At 40.9% G+C, this 23,069-nt stretch overlaps 1 protein-coding gene across 3 annotated transcripts in view; it reads right to left on the minus strand.

The window, feature by feature from the left end:
• Positions 1–1,601: 1,601 nt before the first annotated feature.
• The window catches only part of DCAF5 (DDB1 and CUL4 associated factor 5), a 69,549-nt gene continuing 48,081 nt past the window's right edge, over positions 1,602–23,069 (minus strand). For all 3 annotated transcript variants that reach the window (XM_035539424.2, XM_035539426.2, XM_035539425.2), the window contains exons 7-9: positions 19,742–19,808; positions 10,002–10,129; positions 1,602–3,660 (exon numbers count right to left, since the gene is read on the minus strand). In XM_035539424.2, the coding sequence (XP_035395317.1) occupies positions 1,852–3,660; positions 10,002–10,129; positions 19,742–19,808 (2,004 nt within the window). In that variant the 3' untranslated portion in view covers positions 1,602–1,851. The remainder of the gene's footprint in view (positions 3,661–10,001; positions 10,130–19,741; positions 19,809–23,069) is intronic.

The raw sequence follows: 23,069 nt of genomic DNA on the forward strand, positions 1-23,069 counted from the left end.
TGCCACTTGCACTGGTGTTTGAGAACATCCCTTTCCCTTTCAGCCTCCTTAACATGCTTCTTAAATACTGCATCACATCTTACTCCAAGTTCTCACCTAGAAAAGATGATCAAGTGTGGGAAAACAGCCTACCGCACACAGCAATTGTAGCACAAAGTTTTTAAACTTATGACTACCCTTCCTCCCATCCCTTTCCCTCCCAGCATCCTTTCCAAAGTTCTCCTTTACTTTCATCATGTTTTAACAGGGCATCTTGCTTCTTTCCCCATGTACCAGGTAGCTGTCTATGTGAGATAATTATTCCGAGACACTCCTCTATAACCTTGTACTGCTAGCGTCCTATCTAAAGCAGAAAGTCCCCTACTCCTTAACACCAGCTAGCCCTTTGTCAGTACTGGGCTTGAAAGCCTGTAACAGCCACTAGGTCAAAGCAGCACCTTTTCCTTGTCGGCACTGCAGGGCACAAACACATCGTCACGTCCTTTATATGTGGTTCCTTTTCCCTTTGCTCACTGACTCCTCTTACCTCGCTGCTACAGGAGCAGGAGCAACTCTGCCGACCAAAGCATGCCAGGACTAGGACGACTCCCGAGCTGGTCCACTAAACACAGAGCCCCCACGACGAGTGAGACAGGCTGCCCAACTCCGAGTCCTGGCACCCTGACACCTGGGGCCCTCTCTGAAGCTCTCCTACACGCACACACACCCCTTTGGCTGAGGTGGAACCCCTCTGCCCACCTGCAATGGTAGGTACCTGCTGCACAGTGGGAGAAAACCAGCCCTGACCTCCAACGCCAACCTAGGCTGAGCTTCGAGCTAAGCAGCTTCAGGAGCAGTTTCCAGACCTTACCAAGTGCTGCCGTTAACAGGCACCGCTCACAACATCCATCCTTCCATCCACTGTTTCCTCCTTGGCCCACTGCCTCCCAAAAGTAAGCACACATGGGAGGGGGAAGGCACAGTCAGGATACATCCCAGCCCTCAGAGCCGTATTCTGAGTAATAACAACACCGAATCTTTGTGCGTTAAGCTCGCAGAAAGGCATGCTTCAATGCCTGACTTCTGATAGCCTTGGTTAGAGCGAGGCCTGCAGCACAACACCCGCCTCTTGCCAAACAATCGCATTTCACTGTAATGATGACACTGTGTTACTCAGTTCCTTTCTTTTACAAAGCCCACAAAATTGAATGTCACCATGGGAACAGTCTAAAGTTGATTTTGGAAAGAGGCTTATTTCCTATAGCTTTTCTGTTGGCATAAAAATAATGTCACTGAACTGTATCAGAAGCAAGTGCTTTATGAACTATCATCTCTAAAGGTATCAGTAAGCTCTGAAAACATCCTCCCCTAAGGGCTGCATTTCTTTAGTTCCTGAAGTAGAATAAAGGGGCCAGAAAGGTTTATTCCCCATTTTCCTCAACAAGAAACACACCCCAAGCTACCACCAGGGTGATCTAATTCAATCATTTTTCAGCCTGTAATGCGTAATAAGTGTCAGAATGGAAAAATTCCTTCTAAGAAGAACAATTAAAACTTAAAGCAGCCATCCTCGTTGGCTGGCTGAACAAACGACACATGTTCACACAAGAATAATTCAGTCAACCGTCTTAATAAGGATTTACTTTAAACAGAACCTTGTATGGGTACACTAGACTCAGTCTCATTAAGGAGTAAGTTGGATTTTTATACAGCATGAACCATTGGCAATCTAAAACAGACCCACTGAAGAATGGAATGGAGAATCAAACGCAACATTTCAGACCCAAGCTCTATGTGCCTTTAATACTTTCTTTTTTTCCCTCTCCTTTTTTTTTTTTTTTGAGTGCACACTACGACAGACATTTGCATTTATCATGTTTTTAACTTCTTTTCTAAGGACGAATTCTCTGAATCTGCATCTTCCAGCTCCGCTCTGTGTCTTTTCAGTCCTCCGAGAGACTGAGTGCTCTCACTGCCTGCAGGATGCAAGTCAGCAGTATCCTCTCTTGTGCTCACGTTGTAGCTGTTGGAGTCCATTTCAGACAGGCAGCAGTCTTTGTGCAAGGTCACACCCACCTGCGCAAGGTTGACATTGTCAGCGTTTGAGCGCACCTGTAGTCCTTGAATCACAGCCTCCTGCTCTCCAAAACTCTGTCCATTGTTGAAGCACGAAGGGCGAAGATGCAAGTGGCCGTTATTGTGGTTAACACAGGAGGTGTCGAGGCTCCTCTCCTCACTGTCATCAGTCTGGTTTCTGGAGCAGTGACCTGACATGCTACAGATGGCAACGGCGGAGAACGGAGGGACCAGCAAGTGATGGCTTGGTGCTGGTTGACAGTTCTGACTGTTTTTCTGTTCCACAAGTCCGGCAGTCTGAAGGCAAGGCTCTTCGGTACAACTATTTAGCCCTTTGCAGTTAGCTTTTCCATTGAGCTTTTTAGTCTCAAAAGAATGCTCTATACCCCCACTGGTAGTGTCTTCAGATGTGTTTTCTTGGCTCTCCACCCGCCGATGATTGTCACATTCATGAGCTTGACCATTACTAGAATTTTCTACCAAACCACATTCCTTTAAAGTTTCTTTATTGTGGCTTTCAGCAGAAAGAGCTGGGGAACCTTGAGGAACCACTGAACTCAAGTTCCTAGCATCCTCCTTATTTAGCGCGTGTGTTGTACTGTGCCTTCCACTAGTTCCTGGTTTCCCTTCATCATTCTCCCCATCTCCTCTGGAGGATTCACCATCTTTATTAGCCGAATACGATATGTACGAATAGTGAAGCCATTTGTAGGCTTTGTAAATCTTTCTCTCCACTGATTCACTGTCTGAACAAGGAGAGGTCCTTTCTTTGAGGACTTCTTTGTTGGCTGAACTCCTTTCCGGTGAAGAAGCTGGCGAAGAAGAAAGATCATCTACTTTGATCTGGGGGTAATCATAGATATCCTCACCTATGTAAGGGGTCACGTTCTCTGTGTTAGTGTTAGTCCTTTCCTCCTTTTGCACCTTCTGTCTGCGCCTCAGCGCGTTGCGCTGCCTCATAGACGTGCGTCGTTCGTTCAGTTCCTCTTCGTCTTCCGTACTGCTGCTGCTGCTGGAACTGCTAGACTCGTGCTCCTCAGGACTCGGGGATCGTGGCCGTGGGAAAAGGTCTGTATCCAGCTCTGCCTCGCAGGTATTGTCATCAGAATCAGACTCATTGGAGAGGGCCAGGAGACGTTTATCCTGATACTTTCGCAGTGCAGACAGCCTCTGCTGACGGGAAGCCACGTCTTCTCTGGCTGAGGGGGATTCAGCTGATCTTAAGGCCCTTAAGTTATAGGCAGTTTCATCAGACTCTTCGGCCGCGTGCGGTGGGGAGTGATGCAAAGAGGCCGAGGACTCCGACTCGCTGTAAGCAGAGCGTTCGCTTACTCCTGCGTGGAGCTGCAGGATGGTGCTCTCACTGAGGTCGCTGTCCGAGTCAGAACTCCAGCCCTCGATCTCCCGGCGCACCAGGGAGTCAAAAAAGGCCATCATCCGCGGGTCTTCCTGGACTGACTGGTTGGCATAATCGTGTGACAAACCACTACCACTGTTCAACACGAGACTGATGTACTCTTCGTGAGTGTAGAGGCAACGCGAGTCATCCTCAATCCTACCATCTAGATCCCCTGTGCAGTCAGGCTGTTTGTAAGGACTCCAGATCTGTAACAGAAAATTAAAAAATAAAATAAAATACACACAGCTTTGACTTCATAAACTACTAAAGCATTTGAAATAAGACAGTAGAGCAAATACTAATAACAGCTGCAAGTTGCAGATTTTTTTGTTCATGTTTACCCCTTAGACCCACACTCACAATTATTCCAGAGATTTTTTCCCCCTTTACAAACGTGTTCTTCCTGCATCTTCTTCAACCATCCAGAAATCTAAGAGCTCTCATACTGCAGATTATCTGCCGTTTCAATATTTCAGCGTGTAGTAATTCTTCCCAAATTGCAGGGCTCTATTTTTATGTAATAGGTGATGCTTACTCACTAACTGTAAGAATAGTTTGTTGCCTACAGTATAGTCTTAGCACTAATGAAGGATGAAGGCACTTGTTTCCCAGGAAACTAGAGTTGCTTGTGCCAGTGATGCAGAGTAACATTTCATCCAGCTGCACAGTCAGTCACACCTGATCAGCAGGCAGGGAGCTGAATGTATGGAGGTGAGAAGCTGTCTTGCACTACTCCCTTTAGAGAACTGTTGAGGAGGAAAGAAAGCATCCAACATCCTCTCAAGATGCAACAGCAGGTTCAGTTCGTGGGGAAAGGTGAAGGAGAAGAGCTTTACTGAAAGCTATTTTTGAAGTGGGAAGAGGTAGTAATACTGCAAAATGAAATGATTTCACCAATATCAACAGCCTTGACTGCGCTCTCAGTCTATTATCCCCTCAGTTTTCCTAGTACAAAGGGAAAACTAAAAAAAAAAAAAAAAAAAGTGCCTCAAGGAAGATCCACCTCTATCCTTAAGAAACTGCTAATCCATAGCAAACATAACAATGGATCTCCTCACCTTTCTCAGTTTTACTCACAGATTCAGGGACAACACGATTGAAACATTTATTTGGACAACTACCACCACCTTCCTCTAGGTCATTGCTAATCTCATGCGCAACACTTACTGGGGGCAGAGCTAGTAGGTACCTTATCCACAAGACAGCTTTCGTGTTCTGATACAATATCTGATTTCAGTCATGTGTTGGTTTAACCACACTAATAAATTCACAGAATATTTTTCTATGCCTGCTACCTACTCTAGGTTGGTCTTTTGGCATAGACCTCGACAAAAACATCCAACTCTTTTCCCAACAGAAATTAGACAAGTTTTGTTCCAAGTAGACAAAATCACTAACAAATAGAGTGTTTTGCTTCTGTAAATGGGATAATCAGCACTCATCTCATGGATGCAAAGTTAGCACATTCAATCTCATACTACCATGACAAGCACAATAAAAAAAGCCCATGAGGATTCCAGTAATTCTGTTTTCACAGAGGTTTTCACTATCGTACAGCAAGATCTTATACCTTTAATATTTGAAGAAAACCAAAATAAGTTATCTTGCAGCTACTTGTTCGGTGCAGCCAAATTTAAGATGTAAAGGTAACCTTAATTCTAGAGTTCTCCCAAACTTGAGCATTTCAGCAAGTAGATCACAGCTTTTTGTGGTCAGGGAGCATACAACTTCTTGTAAATGCTTCATGCTGTGTGCCTGGACAAGCAGGCTGGCATTCCCCTTCCTCAAACAGACAGACCTAGTGGCATTAGACTGATCACTATGTTTTATGAAACTTTTGTTCTGAACATTTTTCGCCATCCAATTCAACATCTCATATATGTTTTTGCATCTTGAATGTAGAATTGTCCTAAGTTTCCAACTTGTGAAGGGAAGGCCTACTCATCACAGCAGCTTCCTGTTTCTGCCCCCCTGCTTGGGATGACAAATTTCCTCTGTTTCTCTTGTCTCTGTTCCAAAGAAGGATTCCTGAATCTCCTTCAGGTGCAGTTTTGCCTGGACAATATTTACTTTTAAGAAGAGAACAAGTTTTAAACATTCTTGGACATGCAATACCATTGCAAGTTAGCCCCTGGATTTTGTCAAGACTTTTTTTCTTAAGCAACAGAATTAAAAAACTCTTAGATTCTGCATGAACCAATGTAAGTGGAGGAGAGATTGTCTGCTCCGAAGTCAGTCTGGGAAAGGTCCTGTTTTTGATGAAGAGTCATCTAAAAAGGTATAAAAAGTGAGCATTGAGATTCCACATCCTTATGTTGCTACAAGATCTTTCTGCTCACTCAGCAAGCATCAGAAAAAATAAATCAGTGTTAAATATTGAAAAGATAACTAAGAAGTCCATAGTGGGACTTTTTCCCTTCTGAGATAGGTTTGTGTACTCTCAATAGGGAGTACATAAAGGGAAGTCAGGGGGAATTCAGCATTTATCCCCACAAATGCCTGCTGGTACAGTTTGCACAGGATCAGATCCCACTGGAGATTGATGTCCATACTTTTTAGGCATTTTGCAATGAGGGAATAGAAGGGCATGCCAGAGTCCCAGAAAGAAATTGAAGACTCTTTCCTCAGCAAAACTGGGAAGTCTTTAAATTGACAGCAATTTGTCCAGTTCTCTGTCTGTGGCATCTGAAATGGACTTCCTTGTAAATGGCATGCATTTGCCTTTTTCTCATCCTCTGACTGATGCCATGTCAGGGAAGAATGTGAGCAAGTTGGAGAAAATAAGTTGGCAGCTCATCCCACTGAAGCAACAATCTATCAAGAAGTTCTTTCCTTGTCAGAGGATTAAGGAGCTGAATATTAGTCACTGATGCCCCAAGTACAGATATAAAAATAGGAACAATAACAGAAAAAGGGAGTACAAAACTGGTTCGCTACTTCAGCGGAGATGCCTCTGCGAGCATCTTTGAATTTCTTGTATTCCATGGTGGCAAACCACCAAAATTTTAAAGAGAAATAGTTATGCCGTTAGCATGAGAATAATTAAAGCCAGCTACATTAGATTATCTCATTAGGCAAAGGCAGCTAGCCACAATGACATTCATCTGTCACCATAGCAACAAAGGCCAGTAGACTCTGCTGTCCTTGATATACAGTTGCCCTCAAAATTAGGCAGTATTCCATTTCCGATATTAAATATTATTTCTTTCTAAAAATCCTTACACACTTTATCCATTTTACCTTTTCTGGAACTGTCTTCTAACTGTATAATTCTCCATGGCCCTCCTCTAAGCCCCACGCATTAGAGGGAGGGAAAGCTTCGTTTATTTCTCCTGTAGTGCAACTCATTTTCCTGCCAGCACATCCCAACTTCTTATACTTAACTGAGGAAAAAGTAGTATTTTTTTCTATTTTATGTTGCTTAGCCATAGCGGCAAATGCTTTCAGCAAAACGACACTTTTAGTTCGCAGCTGTGCTTTCCCATACTATATGTTTCTGAGGTTCAGGCTTTCAAAATGGAGGGCAATGTACAAATTATTTGGGTCCAGCATACATATCCGGAGCCAAGGCTTCAAGTATCCTTTATTAATCAGCTTGCTGACTATACTTTTAGGTTTCTAAAGCCTCTTCACTTGAATATTAACACACACACACACACACACACACACTTCAGCTTAACCACTGTATCCCCACTCCTAGTAGAAATCAAACCTTAAAATACTGAATTACTGAATTAAATTCCTGCAGGTGCCTTACTACGAAATTAAATAAAGCAAAATATGATAACCAAAAAGGTCAAAATCATTCTTGCGAATGTTATTCGTTTCAGAAGGGCTAAGCCTGAGATGAATTTGTATCTCATTTGCAATCAGCATTAAAATAGCAAGTGTGTTGGCAGAAGCACATGGCATTATTGAATGGCTTGTCTGTATCACGCCTTGATGCTGGTGCTATCAGTTCCTCACTTCTACAAGAACTAAAATTAGGCCAGCTAGTCTGAAAAATAAGGGCTCAGACAAACCGACTACTTGCATCCACATTTTAGTTCATCACAGACTTTCTGCAATTGAGGGAATGGAACACCAGACGACCTTCATGAAGTTATCTCCTATGACTTAATTCCAGAGAGATCTTTAAAAGATACCTGAAGGACAGTGGAAGGAAGGACACTTCTTAAGGAGCTGATTAAAAAAAAATAAAATAAAATATTAGCAACAGTTTTTATTTATGGATCTTCCTCTTGTCATCTCAACTTCTCCAGGCAAGCGCTTCAAGCATTTGCGTGGGAGAAAGACAGCCATACAAGGGAAGGACTCGTCTGTTTTTAATGCAGTAAACAGCCCTCTTCCACTGGTTTTCAAGTTGTCTTTCTCTCTCAGGTGTTCAATCTGCCACTTCCCTCACCTTCCTGCCAGCCACCACCACCTTTGCTCCTCTACTTCCCCGCATGGATGTTCTCTTCCTTGCTCCCTCACTCCTCAATCCAGCCACATTTTTCCCTGCCCCTGCAAGGTCTCTCTCCTCAGGCTGCTCTTGCATCTTTGCACCAGGTGGACCCAAGAGTCTCTCAGAACTGCTGGTGTTGTTTCTCCTGTTTTGCCCTACTGATAGTGGCTGTTACTAGTGTCCAGCCTGTCCTCAGAAGTAGTTGGAATGAAGAAGAAAACCACCATATGGTCACCTGCAAAACTGTTGTTTACTCAGACCGTGCCTTCAAACAGTAAAGCCATGCAGAACAAACGAGGTATGAGCCTTAAAACAACCCGAGCACCAAACAACATGCTTTACAAGCTGAGCCAAAACAGCATACAACAGAAGCATAAGAACTTCAGGCTCTCTAAAACTTCCTACACCTTTCCCTTGATTTTTCTCTGGTTTGCAATGTTTGGGGACTTGAGCTGCTCAAAGCAGCTACACAAGATGCACGGCACATTCTGTGACACCACGGGTGTTCTCTTTTAAGGAAGCACTCAAGCAGACATGTCTTTCAAAGAGTTACACAACCTGTGACTGGACCCTTAATCAAACTGACCTTTTAATCACTAGGCAAAAAAAACCAACAAAACAAAACAGAAAAACCCTAGCAGAAGTACACAAAAGCAACACAGGGGATGTTTAAACCAATGCTAATCCAATAGTCTAAGCACACTCACGCAGGAAGGATTCATAGGGCGAAGGGGTCAGCAGATCTGAAGTCCAAAAGGGAGCCTTGAGACTGTGTGAATCAAATTCCCAAAGCAAATGGATTGTTCTGGCTAAACTGCTTTTAAACAGTGGCAGACTGGCTGCTTGGAAATTGAAAAAATCAGTGAGGTGCTAAGACTGTTCAATGCTCTTTTGTTCAAAGCCTGTTAACTGACAGATTTGTGATCAAGATATTTGCATACAAACCTGTCCTAGGGACACAGATGAAGCAAAACACAGAAAAACAAACTTAAGTACCATTAGAAGATAGAAGAGAAGAAAAGTTGAACTAGGACTAGATACCAAAGACTGATAGTAGCTGTAAAGCAAGTGATGCAGCTGGATGCTGGGCCATGGTCCCACTATTTTGTCCAGCTCTGGTCCATAATTTGCAGACCCTTGGCAGGACAAGTTCTTTCAGTCAACTTGTAGTTTACTACAGAATTTATTTACTCCTCACAGAAATAAATGACCTTATTTATAGCCATATGCAGGTAAGACCTTTACGAAGTCATTCAACAAAAGTGTAGAAGCAGCATTAGTTCTTATTATCCTACTTAAAAATTAAATTTGTCTGCTTTTTTCCTCTTGTTGACAGACATAAATAATAGCAAAATTTCTATAGCATGCGGAATGCAAAGCGCATTAGTGTAGCACAATCCCATCTCTCTGCTTTCAACCTCTGTTATTAAAAATAATAAAAAAAAGTTTCTGCCTTGCTCCCACAATATCAGCTGTCTTTAAGAAAAAAATATCAGAGCATAACAGAGTTTGCCATCTCTTTACATTCCACATAACAAGACACAAACTTTCTAGAAAATATAATAAATTGTTACATGATTCAGAAGAAAGCCACAGAAAAGTATGCTGAATTGATCTAATCCAGAGGTGCGTACAAAAATTATAAAAGGGCCCCCGAAGCAGTATTTGGGCCAAGTTCAGCTAGGTCAGGCTACGCTATGGGTCAACTGTACCATTCAGAGAAAATTCACTAAATTTTTTCACTGAAGTCTTAGGAGATGGCATATTATGGCTGTTATCTAACTCTCCTAAGTTTGTATGGTACTTCAGCAACATACAGAATTACAGTGGGGAAAAAAATATCCTTTTTTCAAGGTACAAAAATCCACGAAATCATGATCTTATCCCTTATCTCTAAAACCTTTAAAACTGAAATGGAGTTTAAAGTTGAAATGCCCAATTGCATCAGCTTAGCCAGCTAATGAGACATACCACCTTAGAAAAGGAGATAATGGGAAGACTGGATGGGTGTGGGGTATGAATGATGCAAATAATTTGAGCAAAACAAAGCACTCCTTTCTGAATTACTGAAAGAACACATTTTCTGATAATTAATCTTACCTTTATAATCTTTTCAACGCCAGATGAACAGATCATATAAGTGTGAGGATTAAACCGGACTTGGTTTACAATTGACCGATGACCTTTCAATACCATAAAAGCACCATTGACAACCCTGCCAATGCCACCTAGGGGAAAAACAAGGACAACTGAAATGAATAATTAAGTTTCCATATTGCTTTCATTCATAATAATTTAAAGTCATATTGTATTTGACAATGTGCTTCAGCTTTATTCTACAATACTTAAGGCCTGTGTTGGCTGCAGAATTCCAAATTTATGAGTAATGCCCCTATGAAAAGCTGCAAGTTTGATGAAAAGCATCCTTCCTGCAAATTATGACTTGGAAGCTAGCTTTAGTTCAACTATCTAAACAAACAAAGAAGGTTTTTGACCCAATAGGACAAGTATGTTAATAAGAGCAACATACATATTTTATGAAATCACCAGTGAAACCATAGTGCCTAAGGCATGACACTACTCAGTCTGTGAATGTGAAGCAGAGACAAATAAAGAAGTTGACTTTGTAATAGCTTTATTTTTTTTTTAATCAGCAATTCATTGTTGTCACAATTAACTCTCGTCAGATGGATAGGAAACCTTCAGGGCTACTAACCTGCGTCACTATAATACAGCTAGACTTAGTACAGTCTTCTCTAGACCAGGATCTATAACAACTCATATTTCTGTGAATCAAGCTTAAAGAGGGACCTGAATAACAAATCTGACCAGTGAGTTATAGCATTCTCTTCCACAAGGGAGAGAATTGACTGAAGCAGAATACTTTTGTAGTAATTGTAAAACTCAAAACAGAAGCTGAGTTATTGACTCTTAATAAGCCTATACACCAAAGCAAGAAACTGTCACACAGTATTTTTTTTAATATATATCCACAAATTACGTATTATTCATGTAAATAAAATGATTAATTTGTTAGAAAGCATACTTTCATATCTGAATAAACGAGTCAATCAACATGCTATGATTAACAGTATAAACGGAAGAAACCAAGACTTTTAGAAGATTGGAGGTAAAAACTGAAAACCACTTCAGAGGAAAACGATCTTGCTACTTACAACTTGAAAGGTCATAAGCGTACCTTATAGGTTAAAAATCACTTCAGTAGCTTATGTGCTACTTATAGTCATCTTAATACTGAAAAAGTACACTTTATGTATATATAAACTGATATGCATATGTAAAGTTTTAACATAATTGCTTCTTCTTGCTGCAAGTGTTTGCTATCCTTCTTTGTCCTCAAGAGGAGCTCTCTTCTGAAATAGCTGCTGGTTTGAACTCTAAACCCAATGTTGAACCACCTGTCTTCTGAAGCAGGAAGTCAGTTCTCCACAATATATGCTTCCAGAAGAAAAGCTTGCATTAACACTGAAGGGTAGCAGGACAAAATGGTCAAAAAATAAAAAGATGAAGAAAAGGCATTTCTCTATCACCTTCCATTTGTTAGGTTACATAAATGACAAAGAACCACAGCTTGCGAGCTTCTGTTCAGCCCCTCTCCTCTTAGAAGTACTCCATCCCTTCCACTCAACTACAGTCTACAGACCAGACTAATGTGTACAAACAATGATGATGATTCAGAAACGAACAGTTATCCAACCCCTAAAAATCTCAAACCTATCTGCAAACAGACCTTCACAGCTTCTGGGAAGTGTTCTATTTGCACAGATCAATTTTTGCAGGCACTTTGGAATAGAAAGATAACATGCCTGAGAAGGGAAGAGAGATGGCGAGCAAAAGAAAGAAAGAAAAAAATTTTAAAGACTGTCTATAAAGTGAAGACATTTAAAATTCAATGATCTTGAAAGGGAGATCATTCCAGTTAACTTCAAGGTACATTCACCAGAACTACTCTGAGACTGAGCTACCTGGAATAGTTCTCTTATCTGAGTACGCTTATACGAGTACACCTGTATTTTCTGCAAAGGTTCTACAAAGACAAGTTTGGCCTTCAGCCATTCCAGTAAGATTTCACCAGGGTAAGCAAAATTGACTAGTAAATAACTGATTCGAGAGCAAGTTCATTAAATGTCAGATTGGACTCTTGATTTTCGTTTCCTTTTCTTGAGGTTCCTCACGCCCTTTCACTCTGCTCGCCCTGGTTAGACATTCAAGACCACGTTTGTGGCTGATGGCAAGTTGCCCTACTCCCACAGCATTCCTTCCAGCCAAATCACACTTGTCAATCCAACTGCATCTATCAAGCCAACTGTAGATGGTTACATCAAGTCCAGTTCTCAACACATTTATCTTGACCTAGCAGACAAATGTTCCAGGGAAGAGGGCCTCAGTAGTGAAGAGACAATTTGCTTAGGAAACGTTTCCAAGTCTGTAAGTAATGGCGAAAACAAGTTTTAACTATCTGTGGACTCTAGCTGCCTGAATTCCGTAGAAAGCAAGAAATATACCTAATGAAACACAAAATAATCTGAAGTTAGAGAAAACAATGAGCAAATAAAGAATTATAATGGGCTGCATTTCGAAGTTAGTCACTGGCCTCTTCTGGGACCAGAAGCAGTATGAATTAATCCACAATTACTTCACTAGTAGAACAGTGATAACAGTTATTTAATGTCACAACTGTCTTCTGAAACTTCATATGTTTATAAATTTACTAAGAGCACTGGATGAAAAGTACATGGCATGCCATGTCTAGAACACAGCTCTCCCTAGGCCATATGCAAATTCAGAAAGTGTGAAGAAACTCCAAAGCCTTCTGCTTTAACATTGAAGTTCTCTAAATTAAAAATCACAGAATCATAGAATGCTTTGGGTTGGAAGAGACATTAACGATCATCTAATTGCACTCCCCTTGCCGTGCGCAGGGACACCTTCTGCTAGATCAGGTGCCCAAAGCCCCATCCAACCTGGCCTTGAACACTTCCAGGGATGGGGCATCCACAGTTCCTCTGGGCAACCTGTTCCAGCGCCTCACCACCCTCTGAGTAAAGAATTTCCTAAAACCTAATCTAAATCTATTTTCTTTTAGTTTAAAGCCATTACTTGTTGTCCTATCATGACAGTCCCTGACAAAGATTCTCTCTCAAGCTTTCCTGTAGGCCACCTTTAGGTACTGAAGGCCGCTATTAGGTCTCCCCTGAGCCTTCTCTTCTTCAGTCTGAACAACCCCTACTCCCTTGGCCTGTTTTCATGGGAGAGGTGTTGTTCCTGCCTTCTGATCATCCTCGTGGCCTTCCTCTGGACTTGCTCTAATAGGTCCTTTCACACTGTTAATAGCAAAGAGGAAGCACAACACTCGAACATGCACCAGAGCGAACTTCCCTACAAAGCCCCTTAAAATAACTAACTGCCAATTACAGGAGAAGTCCCCAAGAGCTTTGTGATTAGTGGAACCACAGTTTAGCAGACAGTTTTTTCCAGTAGTAAGAAAGGTTTTAATAATTTAAAATGAAAAGTACTGACTCCAGCAATGCCTTGATAATTTTTGTGTCAAATGTAAGAGACTGCCCCAGACCCCTGGTTTTGGAGAACTCCCTTGCCTGATGCAGTTTTAGTCTATCAACTCCTATACGCTTCGGTGATGTCTCTAAATTAACGCTTAATGCAGAGCCTTCTTCTCCATCCTTATCCTTATCATCCTTATCCTCTCCCCTTCACAGTCGTCCAGCAAAGCCGATATCATATTACATGAGTATCTACGTGGCAGACATGCTTGTGTCCAGACTTGTCTGGAATCCCCCTGGTCTCTCAGCAGGCCTCAACAGTGCAGGCTCAGCAGAGGCTTAGCTGCAGCTGTACAGCTTCTAGCCATCTCACAGCACGAGTCGAGTTTGCTCACGTCTGCTGCCAAAAAAATAAAAATAATCTCTGCATTAAGTTGAGGTTGGCCACCAAGTGCTCAAATTCCTGATGCCATCTTCCATTTTTATATGTAATGATTTCTATTTATTTTTCTTTTTGCTGTCTTCACTTAAACTGGCATTTTTATTTCCATTGTTTCGCTTCTGTTATCACAACAAAACTCAAAATTTTGCTTTTGAAGTTAGCTTTTTTTTTGGGAGGGCGGTGTTGCTTTCGAATTTAGTGGCATGCACAGGTCTTGCAACTGGTTTAGCATGACAGCTTTCATATTCTTAGATAGTTAGCACACTTGTACACACAGTATTTATACAAAAGTCATGGATTTAGCTCGCATACATGTTGGTACTATTAAAGAAAAAAAAACACGTCTAAAATTCTTCACAGGCTGATTATGCAGATTTTAGAAGGTTTTTAACTTTCTAACCACTGGAGGAGGGGATGGAGATATACTAGCTGGTTTTGAAAAGCCTTCCAAAAATTGCTATGCTTACAGACAGTTCTGACTAGTGATTTAGTGTTCTAGCTGTGCTGGTCTGCTTTTATTTGATACACAAAGGGAAATGTCAAGAAAATCCTTCTTCTTCTACACCCTGCAAATAGGTGTACCAAAGAGGAGCAATTCAAAGTCTCAAAAAATTCTCTAAATATATCCTACCATGATATTTGTCCAGCTGCCACAACTTGTTAGAGCTTAAATCTGAAGTGTACATTTTAAATATACACTTTAAAAAGTGATTTCCTCTACGTACACTTGACAAGAATACCATGGCAACATGGCGTATCTATAGGCTTTAATACAGACTGAAGGAAACAACAGCACAATGCCTTGGAAGCAGTAGATGTCTACTAAGTTGTCAAAGGGTGTACATTTTTGCTTGCTTTATCATTATGCATTTAAAATATTATGCTAATGAATTATTAATTACGCATATCTTCATATTTATGCAAATAAATTAGCATTTCATATATAGAGAACATGTTTGATGGTACACACCGCCAAGTTAAAAAACAAATAAACACTGGAAAACATAGTAAGGAAGAGCAAGCTACTTGCACAGCAATCCTCCCATGGAGAAGTTCCATAACACGTAGCAGTATTTAAAACAAACAGCTGAACAAATTATCTGGAGAATAAGGAAAAAAGGGAAGCGTTTATTCAAAAGAGTGCCCTAGTGCAGAAATCCTGTAAGAACGTGGAAGAGTCTCTAAAGTAATAGAAGCTGCATTGTTCCAAATATTTAAAAAGAAGTCAAAGTACTGGAGAACTTCCTGGGATAAGGAACAATCTCCGTGGTCTCTGTAACAAAGGAATTAAATGACCTCATTAAAAAGAAGTCCCTTCTATCTAGGACACTGAAAAGAAGTCCCACTGGTTGTTCATATAAGGTAGAAAGACGCTCCATAAACTAATGCATAACTTCATACAAGCCTTGCGAATTACTCAAAGTGCTGAAAGCTCCTGAGAAGAACCAGATATCTGCAGCTGCCGCCAGTGTGCCATAGCATAGCATTTCACTGTAGTACTTGGCACTACAAAGAAAGCTAACTTAAAAATAATTTAGTTTTCATTAATAATAATAATACAGGACACATTTAGTCCATAGGCCACAGCCCTGCATTTGAATCCTATGAGGTCATGATATGCTCACGGAAGAGAGAGACTATGCAAGCAACAACACTGCTGAATGTTGTAGAACTCTGATGTTGCTTCATGTTCTTCCACCAGTCGGGCAAATAAACATTCACAGCATACAGGGCTTCTGCTGTCAGGGCAGCAAATTATGTTTAGACCCCTTTAAAAGTCCATCTGGTCACTTACGCACCTGCTTTTGTTTTGTACAATGCATGCCAGCAGATGGCTTTGCTCCTCAGAGAGCTGTCTGTAGAGAAGCTAGATTAAACACAAACACTCTTGCCCAGAGAGCACAGGTCCCTGCACCATCCCTTCTGGTGGGATCAGGAATCTGAGTCCAGCTGTGGCAGCAGCCAGAGCAAACTCAAGGTTTCTCAGCAGCACAGGCAAGGTTTACCGTGGTCATGTCAAAGATGGGGTGAGAACAGCAAGGGCTGGTCGAGGACCTCTCTCCTCCCTGCAAGGAGGGTTTGGAGGAGGCATCAGGGGAGCCTGGTGTAGCACTCCTGGACTGCTAAGTACTTGTGGGGAAAGCTGTCTCCAATGAGATAACCCAGTTCAAATGTTATGAAAAGATCTGTTGACGAATTCTTCAAGCCTAAGGAGCTGTCTGCATTTACAATGACCAAAGAAAAAAAGGAAGAAAAATTGCATCAGTTCTGCTCAAAATTGATGCAATTAGTTTAGTAACTGGACCACAATGATGGGCCCTTTCTTGCTAGCAGTTAAAGACAGAATTAAGAAGAGGTTTTGAAACAGTTTGCTGTTCTGATTTAGTCAAGTTTTTCAGACTTTAGTCAAGTTCTTCTTTCTCTGGTAAGAGCCTGACAATGCAAACTGAAGGATCGCCAACTGCCTTCTTTATCACAAATATCATGTCCCTCACACAGCATCTTTGAGCAGTATTTCAAAAGCAAGAGAGACAAGCTCTGAGTTGCAAAGATGATTCAGAGTAGTGGGTGAGGAATGTAAATTCCTTCTAAGCCCTCTATTACTCCGCAAGACATGTCAGGTTCTGTCTTGAATGGAGATTCTTTACTAAGAGGCTGTATGTATGGAAGTTAGGTTTGAATACTGCGTGAAGTGCTTATGCTGTTTAACAGGCTTGCTGGGCAGGTCACTTAGGGCCGATGTCTGTTCTCACTTCTAGCTTGCCTTCAAGTCAAATAAATGCCATGGAAACATGGGACTGCTTTTCTTACACCAGATCAATGTATTTGTTGTGCTAGAACCTCTGCCTCTGAAGAAAAATGGAATATGTGCTTTAAAGAGGAAGTTGGCTAACAAATTTACCACACGATTGGCAAGAGGGGAAAGCTGGGTAGTACTTAGATGGAGGAGGAAGTGGAATTATCAACAAGCTATTCCATCTTCAAGAAAGCACAAAAAGGTGGTAAAAAAAGAAACTCCTTTTTGGCATTGGAAGTCCTGGCTCATTTAGAACAATCTAAAGTTGCGGAGGAAGACAGTAAGGCTCTTCAGTAGAATAGCTTCCTAAGCAGCTTGGGGAGTATCTTTTGCTCTTCCCCAGCTCTCAAATAAATCTTGTCTTAAAAATTCATCTGAACAAAACCACTGGAGGAATCTCCAGCTGAGGGGGAATGACTCAATGCAACCTACTGGGAAGACACCTCTAAACTATAATTATTTGCCATAAAACCAGCAGAATCTGTTCCATTTTCCTGGCACAATACCAACACAGGTAACTGCATTCCTCCACAATGAAATAAGTTTGCAGTTGTGTGACTGATGTATTCTATTCTACTCTTTTTCATCTTTTGTGTAGTAATATTGCTAACCATGAGTTAGCTAGTGTTCGCTATACCTGGATGTAACCAAAACAATCTGTTTCAGAGCTGTCCTTAAGGACACAGCTCTATAAAAAGATTTATTTTTGCAAATAAGTTGCTATTTATGTTTTTTATATTAATAGCTGATATAATTTAAGGGACTTGTACCGTAAATATTTATAGCAACACAATGTCTGAATTCAGCTGGAAAGATAGAAATCGGTCAGGGTGATATTTTTATTTAAAATATCAACCAACAGTACAGGACATTACATCATCCTGTCTAGTTTGTACAATATTTAAATGAAAAACCACATCCCACCCCCTCAGATTACAGACCCAAAGACATTTCTATTTTAAGCTAGGATGTGAGAATAAGGAGTTTGCCACTGAAGCAGAAGGTTTCTAAGGTCTCCATACCCTATAGCAAGACTTCTCCAAGAAGGAGGCAGAGCAAACTCTCCAGCTGAACTATCATGAACCACAGGACCAGATTTAAAAAAGGATGTTTCATCACATTCAAAAACGGCCCAACCCTTCAAGGGCTGAATGAAGAAAAGAAGAACTTCAATAAGACTATCACAAGTGACTTGGATGGCTGATGAGATTTGCCACAGAAACCAAATTTCTAGGTTTATCAAAGCAATACTCATGAGCTTTTTAAAACTCTTTCAGTAAGTCTCATGTAAATTGAGCAGTTCTCTAAGACATACAGGTTCCTACAACAGGATCTTCGGATGGTATTAAGCAATTACTGATGGCAATTGACATTAAGTAATTAATTTTGTAACTGAAATGTTGCAAGTTTACTGACACCCTTCCTCAAGTTACAAGAACCAGAAACAAAAAAGCTGACTGAAACACATAAGACAGGGTTTTGTGACAATTCCAGCTATCAGTCCCTGTGCACAGGTTCCAGATACAAGGTTTGTCGTCTGCAGGTGTCTGGAAAAAAGTTTTCAAAAGCATCACAGCCAAATACAAGAACCCAAATCCAGAATTTATAAATTCAGTGAGGATAAGTATAGGATTACATTTTGTATATGTTACTATAGTGCACAAGAAAATATACAGATAAATAACTAATTTAAACGTATGTAACTTTTACTTTAGATAGGAAAAAAATCCATAATTAGAAAAAAAATAATAACAAATGAAGAAGGAAATCATACAAGTGGAAAACTGAGCAGAGGGAAGTCTCTATAAACCCTTCAAGAAAAGACAGAAGGCTGAGGTACTGATATTTTTAACAGGGCCATCTATCTTCAGGACTTCTGGACTGCAACACTAAATGTTCATTAAATAACCGATCCAAGATTAGAAGGACATTTTCCTCAAAACTCTGGCATTAAACAAACCTTTTAGAGGTTAGTCATCCTCTTAGCTGTGGATTACACAGTGGTGATTAATGGTCTTTTAAAGCAAAACAAAATCTTTTCACTTCACCTCCAAAGCAGACTGTAATTTTCTCTCACTATTGCTAGAGCACCTGAGACCACGAAAGAACTCTTGGTTGTGCTTAATACCACTACAATGTGGAGTTTAAACTGTGAGAGCCATTAAAAACCAAAATGGAAGTGGATTTTCCTGGAGTCTTAAGTCTTTCAACAAAGATTCAGCACCACTCACCACTCTGAAAGAGTCTTTTGAACTGTTTCCACAGAAGAGAGATGCTGCTGTTATAAGGTCTAGAGATAGTAATGGATGATGTCGTATTGCCAAACCCTACACAATACCAGACAATACCAAATCAGGCACCAACCGTGTAGCATTTGCAACACCATTGTTATATTCCACACTGCTGCTTTTCTTTAACACCCCCACTCCTGTTCTTCTATGCGGATCTGGGTTACTGCTGCTACTTGCCTACTGTGTCTGCCCCAGCTTGGGAAGGGTCAAAAATAATCATAAGTGATCGTCGTTTCTACCAGCTACAGTGCTCCTCCACCCAGAACGTCCAAGAGCATACCTGCTCTGTGTCAGAATTCAGCAGGAGGGTTTTGGGGTAGGAGGAAAAGGAGGGTGGCACCGTATAAAACAGGCCAGAATCATTTTGTGCTGCAAGCTTCGTTAGGGGATGAAATTTCTTAGTAACAGATCCTGAGTACTTCAGTGAGTTCAGATCAGCTTAGAAGCAGCAGAATTGGTAGACTCTTGTCTACCAAGCAAAGGACGAAAGGCAGACCCTGCCTCCAGCCACAGCTCTTTCTCTTTGTCAGTTCATCCAGATGATTTAAATGATCATTATAAGAGAAAAGAAATACAAAGAAAACCACTATGATCACAGATTCAAATAGCATTGTCCGTTGCTACCCAGAGACTGCATTATGTGTCTGTAAACTCTCCCCATCCAGCCTTCATCAGAACAATTCTGGATTCAGTGGCTGAGTGAAAACAGCAATTTTTCAAAAAACAGACTAGTATTTGTCAGGCATTCTCCACCCTAAACCCCCAAATTCCAAAACAACAGAACTTACCTGCTTCTGGATCTGGAGGAATCCTCCACATATACAAATTGAAGTCATCAGAGCCCGAAAGAATGTACTGTTAAGAATAAAAATAAAAGCAGTTTACCACAAGGTATCACCTGAATTACGTTGTTTGATTGTTGATCTAGTTTCTCCAAACATAAAAAGAAAAGAAAATGAGATAGTTTTCCTCATTCTTTGCACCTCACTGATCAACTCATCCTTAAACAGGGATGAGGTACCAGCAGAAAAATGCCGCATGCTTATAAATGGACCAAAGTTCAAAAGCATGCTTCGTGTATCTAACGCCTACTGCCCAAAGTGCATGTTTTCTTTGTTAAATAAGGCTATAGATTATGGCTGGCTTTAATACCTACAGGACTAGAGCAAACATGGATCTTGCAGCCTGCAACTCTTGTCTGTTTTTTTAATGTCTGCCACTCACCCTTTTTTCTCTCCTCCTGAACTACTGAGGAAAACTTCTTCAAACACATACCTAAAGAAGAGAGCTAGCACTTTCATTACACATAAGCACAACATGTATGGCTCACAGCAGTCTGCTGAAGACCATCAAAGGTCAGTCAATGATGATGATAATTTTCAGCACTGAACAAAACCAAAGCTAAACACTGTCACCAAGTCTCAAACTGTTCAAAAACCACATGTGAATCATATTGTTTATTTTTCTCCTGGTTACAGCTACTCTGAAGAGATGGACAGCTGCCCTTTTTCAACAGTACATGAACAACAAGCATGCATTATGGTGTATAAGTTTAGGCAATAATGCAATCTGAAGTAGCCCTACTTCATAAACTACAAACATGCACTGGAATGACAAGTGACATCTGACATGGTAAAAAGCTTATGCCCCTCAGTTAAGAGAGGCTATAAATTGTGCCTTGTTTTCAAATATCTCTTATCCAATAAACTGTAAATTCCTAATTAAGAGATGAGAAGACACATAATGGAAACACTGGCAGATACCAATTCCAGTTATTTTGGTGCTGACAGTTTAAATCTACCATCCTCAGCAGACTTATGGGTTCTGCTTAATCAACGCAATCAATAACCTGGTTTTTAATTATTTTATTATTGTAATTATTTGGAGAGAGGGAGGGGAGAAAAAGAAATACACAGAGCAAGTCTGTCTCTTTTTTTATCCTTTGATAGGAGAAAATTCTGTTTTGTTTGGCTCAAATATAATTTGGTTTATCTTTCACTCTCCAGAGATATATAATCTCATCAGGCAAAGTAACATCAAGCAGTGAGGAGATAAGTCCTGGAATAACACAGGACTGAGAAGCAAATAAACAAAAAATATATACCAACATGGAGAAGCTGCTATAAATTTACACATATTCTGTTTGTAATGCTAATTACATTCTTGCAGAGTTTGGATGTTTCCAGCCACAAAAATTGCAATTACCAACCACTGAAGTCCCTTGTCTGGCGTCCAACTATCACTATCCAACCATTCTTCTTTCTCTTATTTTTAAGGATGCAGGATGTGAGTAAGCATTTATGAATGCAACTCTACACATTTTCTGACAGGTAAGAAGCATTGATCAAACACCAGTTCCATTACAAACTTGTGTGCGCTAGTTCTGCATCACTCATAGCCCCTTCCTTTCCAAGCCAGAAAGCAATTTCTACAAGTCAACATGTTCAAGCACTTAGGCAGCTTACCTCTGCCAAGCTGACCTAATGGTGCCAGGAATACATGCTTTCCTTTCATCTCACTACTTATAAACGTTAGCCCACAGCAGGCTGAGCCGTGGTGCCAGATCTACACAAATCAGGGCTCTCAGAGGCAACCTCCCAGCAACCAGAAAGAAAGCAGCTCTCATGTGTTTTGTTACACAGAAAATGCTCCATAGGAAGAAAAAAAAAAAAAAAAAAAAAAAGCTAATGCTTGAAGTTATGAAAACGTTGCCAGTTGTTGACATTTATTACCAAAGTGTGCAGCTGAAGCAAAAACTGGTTTGTCTATGACGTGGAGAAAAAAAAAAAAAAAAAAGACTTCTAAAACATCTAAAAAGCTCAGTATCTTGAATTTCTTGAATTTATGACCACAATATATTAAAAAAAAAAGTTCAACAACTCCTTTAACATGAGAGCAATTTACCACTTCATGTATGAAATCAAACAAGCCTATCAATGTCAGGCCCAGAAGTGATAGGTTTCAGATATCCTGCACCAGACACAAAACACAGAAAAACCACATTACGTATGTGCAGGGAACTAAGCATCTCTGAGGCTCTTCTAATCAGCTTCAAAATTGATCTGTGGATGAAAATGCTGTATATCCTATAAGACTCAATGGCCAGTTGTCTAGGAAATCTGACGTATCGTTGTCAGCTGAAGAGGAACACACTACCTTCAAATGCTCCTGATTGAGTCTGACTTTGGAGAAAGGGAAAATTGGTGTATCCTTGCAGCGATGCAGACTAATGGCAATTTGACTGCATTATCTTGAATGCAACCAGAGGGTCAAGACAAGTGATCCCCTTACCTGGCCCTTGTGAGGCTACACCTGGAGTGCTGTGTCCGGTTGGATCCCCCAATACAAGAGTAACCCTAATAAATTGGACAGAGAGTGGAGGAGGGCCACTGAAGCTATGAAGGCACATGACCTGCAAGGAAAAGCTAAGGGAACTGGCCTTACTTAGCCGGAAGAAAAGAAAATGAAGGGCCAGAGCGGACCCCAATAGTCTTCCACTGCCCAAAGGAACCCAGAGCAGTCAGGGACAGACACTTCTCAGAGGCGTGCGGTGAATGCTCAGGAAGCAATGGTCACAAGTCACAGCAAGGGAAATTCCAGCTGAGCACAACGGAACAACGTGTTCAGGAGCATGACAAACGCTGCAACTCAGCCCTAGAAAGACAGGGGAGCCTCCACCCTCGCAAATCCAAAATTTAACTAGGCTCCCTGATCAACCTGATCTGACTTTGACGATGCCTGCTCTGAGAAACAGCTTTGGACAGGTGACTTCCAGAGCTCTTTTCTGATTCTGCCAGTACCAAAGAAATAAAAAGGAAAGAATTGTCTTAGCAGAGTGTTGTTTTTTTTCTCTCTCCAAGGACAGAGAGACTCAACTATCTACTTAAAAGCATCACAACGTCCTTCAGTTAGTTATTAAGCCAGAAGAAGGTGACATTTGCAACAACCAAATAAATATGGCCAAGTCATTCTGGAGGCAGTAAGTACAAATGCAGTACCTACATTGCAATTTATGTCTAATCACAGAACAAAGCTCAGGATTCGAGCTGATGTTGTGAAGAAGTAGCTGTGTGTCTAACCTTGAAACCAAGACAGCCATCAATAACGGCCAGGAAC

Source organism: Cygnus atratus, chromosome 5 (genome assembly GCF_013377495.2).
Source record: "Cygnus atratus isolate AKBS03 ecotype Queensland, Australia chromosome 5, CAtr_DNAZoo_HiC_assembly, whole genome shotgun sequence".
Lineage (NCBI taxonomy): Eukaryota > Metazoa > Chordata > Aves > Anseriformes > Anatidae > Cygnus > Cygnus atratus.